Source organism: Lycium barbarum, chromosome 2, assembly GCF_019175385.1.
Source record: "Lycium barbarum isolate Lr01 chromosome 2, ASM1917538v2, whole genome shotgun sequence".
NCBI lineage: Eukaryota > Viridiplantae > Streptophyta > Magnoliopsida > Solanales > Solanaceae > Lycium > Lycium barbarum.
The window spans coordinates 118,778,804-118,786,007 of NC_083338.1; the positions used below are offsets into that span (position 1 = coordinate 118,778,804).

General features: G+C 33.8%; 1 protein-coding gene across 1 annotated transcript; it reads right to left on the reverse strand.

Moving 5' to 3' along the window:
* Positions 1-1,594: 1,594 nt before the first annotated feature.
* Positions 1,595-2,275, reverse strand: LOC132628808 (uncharacterized). The gene has a single exon (XM_060344571.1). The coding sequence runs from the start codon at positions 2,273-2,275 to the stop codon at positions 1,595-1,597; it is 681 nt and encodes a 226-aa protein (XP_060200554.1).
* Positions 2,276-7,204: the final 4,929 nt, after the last annotated feature.

Here is a 7,204-nt window from a genome sequence, read left to right on the forward strand (position 1 = left end):
TGGTGGAGGTGTTGTAGGTGGTGTAGTACGCTGCTCCATAATTTCTTCATTATGTTCATCATCAAGGAATGGACTAAAAGAGTAATCTTGCTCTTTAGATTTCCATTCCCAAGCACTATCTTCATCAACTTCAACATCTCTGCTTATAGTAACCTTGCCATTTCTTGGGTTATATAACTTATAACCTTTAGATCTTTGCGCATAACCAATGAAAACATACCTCTCACTTTTTTCATCAAGTTTAGATCTCTTCTCATCCGGCACACGTGCATAAGCAATGCTTCCAAACACTCGCAAGTGAGCAACTTTTGGTTTGAAACCCCTCCAAGCCTCTTGCGGTGTTTTGCCACGAACACTTTTGGTGTGAAGCCGATTTGATAAATACACCGCACAAGCAACTGCTTTAGCCCAATACTCCTTTGGCATATTTTTGCTCTTCAACCTACTTCTTGCCATGTTGAGAATAGTCCGATTCTTCCTCTCCACCACGCCATTTTGTTGAGGCGATCTTGGAATGGTAAAAAAATGACGAATTCCAGTTTTTCCACAAAAAGTCTTGAATTCATTTGAAGTGAATTCTCCACCATTATGGGACGGAAGTGACTTTATTTGGTAGCCACTTTGTTTCTCCACCATGCTCTTAAAATTCTTGAAGTTCTCAAAAACCTAAGATTTTTCCTTCAAAAAATATACCCAAGTTTTTCGAGAATAATCATCAATAAAGAGAAGGAAATAATTACTTTTACCAAGTGAGGCTGGCTTGATAGGTCCGCACACATCCATATGAATAAACTCTAAAGGACACAGTGCTCTTATCAATGACTCTTTGGGAAAGCTTTTTCTTGACTGCTTTCCAAAAAGACATCCTCCGCAAAGCTGATTAGGATGGTTAATGGATGGAAACCCTTTCACCATATTTTCCTTTTTCATTAACCTTAGACTATCAAAATTCAAATGGCCAAATCTCATATGCCAAAGCCTAGATGAATCTTTGACACATGAAAATAAGCACCTTGGTACATCACTTTGAAGATTCAAAACAAACATTTTATTTTTAGCCATAGGAACTTTGGCTAACAATCTCCCATTTTCATCTTTCATAGTAAACTTTTTAGCATTCAAATGAATGTCATAATTTTTCTCCAAAAGCTGTCCCAAACTCAGAATATTACTTTTCACTTCCTGTATATACATGACATTGGATATAAATTGATGACTTCCATCTTTCAAACGAATTAAAATCGTACCTTTTGCTTTGATTTGAACTTTTGAAGAGTCTCCAAAGTGATGTTGCCACCATTAAATTCCTCAAACACAGCGAATAAATGCTTCTTCCTGCAAATATGGCTGCTTGCACCAGAATCAAGGTACCACATTTATTTCTTTCTACACTTTTTTCTTCTTTACATGCCATGAGTAAAGTGTCATCTTCATCTTTATTTTTGCTCTCCACAAAATTATTTATCTCCTCCAAATTAATTTTACATTCCCAGAAAAAAATGACCATATATTTATGACAAGTATAACATTCAATATTTGATTTGTCATCCCTTTCTTAATTTGACCTCCATCCTCTACCTCTTCCGCGGCCTCTTTATTGGTTGGAGTCTTGACTTCTATTTTCTTTGGTCGGAGGTTGACTACCACCTCTTCCTCCTCTACCACGACCTCTTCCATGCCCACGACTTCTTTGTTGTGAGCCACGCCTTTCATCTTTCTCCTTTGAAGAAAGTTTTACTTGCAAAGCTTGTTCAACCGACTCCTTTTCCAGTTTCTTCAACTTTTCTTCATGTGCTTGCAAAGAACCCGCGAGTTCTTCTATGGTCATAGTGTCCAAGTCCTTGGACTCTTCAATGGCAACAACAATATAATTAAATTTTGAATCTAGGGATCGTAATATTTTTGCAACGACCCTTTCATCATTCAACTCTTCACCATATCTCTTCATTTGATTGACAACCGCCAAGACTCTTGAAATATAATCCAAAATTGATTCAGATTCCTTCATTTGTAGCGATTCAAATTCTCCTTTTAAGGTTTGGAGACGAACCTTTTTCACCTTGTCCAAACCTTTAAAGGAAGTTTGAAGAATATTCCATGCTTGCTTGGAGTTGGTTGCATTTGCAACCTTCTCGAACATCTTTTCATCCGAACTTTGATGGATGAGTGTGAGTGCCTTTTGGTCATTCTTCTTTGTGGCAGCGGCATCATCTTCTCCATCAACGCCACTCTCCACAATTTCCCAGACATCATAGGATCCAAGCAAAGCCTTCATTCGGATGCACCAACTTCCATAATTTTATTTAGTGAGCAGCAGAACTTGGAATGGAGTTCCATTAGTGTTAGTAATTTTCTCTCTACATTTTGTTATCTCTCAAACACACCAGCTCTGATACCAAATGTTGAAAATTTGGGAGAGCAAGACAATATAAATAATACTCAAAACTTAATAGAAGAGAAATGGAAGAAAGACGATTTTCTATTCAACTTGACTTAATCGAAATGGATAGATTACATGACTATTTTTAGCTGAATTCATCCATGTATCTAGCCTAACATACATGTATCACTATTAATAATTTTACACTTTACATCCTCCAAGTACATGAATAAGAACTCACTAGACTAATCTAGAATTTTCCACCAATTCATGTATCACCTAATACATTAATCTACTAGTTCATGAACTAAATTAAATATAATGTGAACATAAATAATGTGAACAAGTTTTTTTTCCAACATGGTGTTCCCCGGCTAGTGGAGCAATTCCCTGCAATCAGAATGCAAGTTAGCACATAAGCGGAATGATCATTTTCTATGAATTCAATTGTTTCTTTTGAGTCCAGGTTAATTTCAAAGGATTTTAGTTTGTTTGACATTGCTAACCTCATCCCCTGGAATAAAGCCAATATTTCTGCTCTAGTAGTCGTTGAGTAATAAATGCTACTCATGTATCTCATTATCCAGTTTCCATGCAAGTCGTATATGACTCCGACTATTCTACCATGTCCGGGGTTACCAATTGATGATCCATCGGTAATTTTTTGTGGCCATTTTTGGGAGGAGATCATTTTACATAAATAGCTTTTGTTTTTTTTTTCACCTTTGAGACGATATCCTTGAGTGAGATGAATTTTATTGCATGGTTAAAAGGGATAATTACCGAGATTGTTTTTCTTAATCAGTCTTGTGGTAGTAGTTATTGTTCCTTGTTAGCGATGTGTTCCTAAGACGTGCAGTTCAACCAGTTCATGTTAGAGATTTGACAATAAAGGGTGATGTCATTTACATAACCCGTTTCTTCCTAAAATGTAAGAACATTCTTACAAAACATGAATATCATCGTATAATACTAAAAGTGAGAAGCCCCATACAACACAAAAATAATCGGTAATTCGCGGAGGTTTTAGTCTCTTCTTGCAAGCCTCTTCTTGCAACCAATGGAGGCTAAAACCTCCGCGAATTACAACTTTCAACCTCTGCAAATTATTCATTTTTTGTAGTCATATAGTTAAAAGTTGGATTAGGATAATACCCTTTAAAAATTAAATGACCAATTTTCCCTCTACCTAAAAGTAAATTACCTCCCTTTAATTAAATAATAACTAATTAATGTCATCCTAATACAGTAATAATATATCAGTTTCGTTGGAAAAATGCACATAACCTGAAGTTGGCTATTAGATTAAGATCCCATATTAAATTGTAAATTATCGCTTTTAGTCTTCAGAGAACTGTCAATTAATCACAATTCAAGTCTCTTCCCCTTCTAAGATATAGTGTCCACATTCAATAAACATTAATTTTCCTTTACATTCCATTTACTCTAATTTACTTTCACGTTTTTGCTCTTGTTGGTTTTTCATTTTACTCTATGTTTTCTAACTGAACCTGTAATGTAAAATTATCACCTATAAATAGAGTGTATTTCATAGACATTTGATATCATCTGTCCTTCCCAAATCGTTCCAGTTTCATGCATGAACTCGACCAAATCATTTCGGGGTAAAGTTGGTTGGATACGAAAGAACGAGGTATTAGAATTTAAATTTTATAGTCTTATTTTTCTATTGTGAAAGTTAAAAAGCAAATACATTTATTCTCTTTTTATTATTTGTAAGCATCAAAATTAGCATTTTTTTCTAACTCTATGTAATATAGAACAAGAATATGGATTGTTTTTCTTTCTGTTATGTCAAAAGTAGTTGCTAGCTTGAGCCACGCGAATTTTCGATATTCCTTTTTTTTTTCTCATCAAACGAATATCATCTTCTTCTCTCATGTACGGTTCTGTAGAGTGACAGTAAGAGTGACTTCTCTGTCAACTTTTCCACTATCACCCCCCCCCCCCCCCCCCCTAAAAAAAAAAAAGCTCAACCTTATTTACAATCACAACCAACGATGCTTATAATGAAATGTAAATATTATGTTGTTGAAAGATGTATCAAAGAAAAGAAATTGTCAAATTGAATGTTTCATATATTATAAAAATTGTATGATTGAAATCGTTCTAACAAAACTTTATCGCATTAAAATCTTACCAGTAAAATAATATTTTAACGAAACAAATAAAAACAACACATATTAGTAAACAAAAAATAGGCAATTTAATTGATTGTGTGCAGCTTTGATCGTAGTAAAAGAAATACATGCTAAAATAAGATACTAAAATAAAGGATATTCTCACATTCATAATTTGAAAAAAACTTCCAATACGTTTGTGCTTTGGGATGACGATGACCGTAAATACCAATCGAATACGTTCGCCATTTATGAATTCACGCTTGTATTTTGTTCTTTCGAATTTTGTGGAACGTATCACATACATATTTTAATATTATTTATAATACTTTAAAACGTTTATACTAATTAGCATGAGATGCACGTGCAGCGCACGTGTTCCAGAACTAGTATGCTTAATAATCTCAAGGGCATTACAAAAATAGCAACTGTTGTTTACGTCTACGCCTATAGATTAGATAGTGACATGTTGGAAGCCCCTGATGAATGCATAGCCATAAGAAGTAGTATTTGATTTTATTTGAGCAGTACAACTTCCAAACCAAGTTAAAGACTTTTTGTCTTGGAAAGAGTTTTTGGTTTAAGTTATTGATACATTGGTAACCTGAGCTAGTAGTGAATGTGTAACACCTCGTAGCTTCGGGCGAAAGTTTGACTCATAAGATGATAATATAATGGAACCAAAATGAGGTTTATAGGAAGTGTTTTGAAAACCAATTAAGTCATGAGAAGAGTCTTTGGGCAAAGCAAAGTTGAAAACCACTCTACGGGGCATGTTTACAAGTGAGTTTATAGAAGGTCTTACTTCCAATGACCATAACCCCATTTTTAATTTGGAATTTGGGACGACTTCCTTGATGAAAGTTGTAGCCCTTTGAAATATCTTTCCAACGGTATATTATGGGCCTCAAACTGACATCTGTGCATAGAGTTATGCCCATTTTACTAAACAGTGTTCTGTCAGTTACGGTGGAAACATACGAACCGTAAAAATTATACGGTGGAAGATACGGACCGTAAAAATTATACGGGCCGTATATTCCAGCCGTATAATTGGTCCAGAATGTCCAAATCACTGGAATGATTATACGGAATGATATACGGTCCGTACAAATTGTACGGGACGTAAAAATGGGCGTAGAATTGCCTGACGGATCAGATTTTAAGATGTTAATAAGAGATCCAAGCTCATTTTTTTCATTCCTATTTCTCCTCCAAGACTCAAGGGTTCTCTAGAGCCATCCAAACACTTCATATGCAAGAATCCAAGTGAAACTAAAGATCCACTTCATCAATCCACAAAACTAAGTGTGAGAAACACATCAAATCCATTCAAGTCAAGAAATTCCATGGAAGGTGGAATTAGGGTTTTGTTCAAGTGAAGTATTTCAACTCAAGGCTTATTCCTACAATAACTAAGGTAAGTTTTATGATGTTTCATGATGATTAAAGTGTTGATAAGTTCTTGGGAGAATAGTAAATGGGTTTGATAAAGAGAATTATATGAACTATGCTAGGGTTTTTGGATTGTTGACTTGGGATTGTTGTATTCATATGGGTGATGAAGAATGATGTTAATTACATCTAATTGAGATTGTAGAATCAACTAGAAGTAATAGAATGGGAATTGGGTGAAGAAATCACCATTAATGGAGACTGTGGAGCTTCATGCCCACTAAGTGTTTGATAAAATGCTTAGATGACCAAAGTATGAATATTATTGCTAATATAGAATCCCTTTGACTTGTATTGATATAGATCAAAGTTGAAAGGGTTGACGAACATTATATTGCGCTCAAAGGCTGGAATTAAGGTATGTGAGGCTAACTATCTACGTTAGGGAATGTTCATGATTCTCCCTACGCCTCGTTCTTCATACTTGTCAGTAATTTGACTCAGAATACAGTTTAGCCCAGTTTTATGGTATGTTGTAGAACTGTTATCTTCTAGGGCTGCAGTTACAGAATTCGTTCATGGTTATCAATTTGAATATCATGAACTCAGCACGTAATCTTTATAGACTTATGTATTGTTACCACATGAGTCTCAGTCTAGAAATTCAGTATGCTCAGAAACAGTCAGTGTATTCAATTCAGTCCAGCATGTCTATTTCAGTTCAGCACTGTTCATTGTTGTTATGGTCTCAGTCCTTATTAATTAACCATAATTATACATATGTGATTTTGCCCGAGGGCACAGTGTTGACACCCAATTTTGTCCCGCCTCTCCCCCAAAATACCTATTAATACTTCTAGTGTTTTGAGAAATTAAAAAATATGCATTTAAATTTTACTATAATTATTAGTCTTTTATTAACACCCACATTTTATTATTCCGCTGCAGTTATTATTATTATTATTATTATTATTATTATTATTATTATTATTATTATTATTATTATTACTATTATTATTATTATTATTGTTATTATTATTCTTAAATTATCATTACTAATTGTCATTAATTATTATTTCTTGTTATTTCCATTATTATTATTATTATTATTATCATTAATTACTAATCATTATTATCAGCGTTATTTTGTTATCAATTATTAATCATCATTATCATCGTTATTTTATTATTAATTATTATCATTGTTTTATCAATAATTTTTATTTATTATTATTATTATCATCATTATTATTTCTTATTATTATTATCATTATTATCTTATTATTAC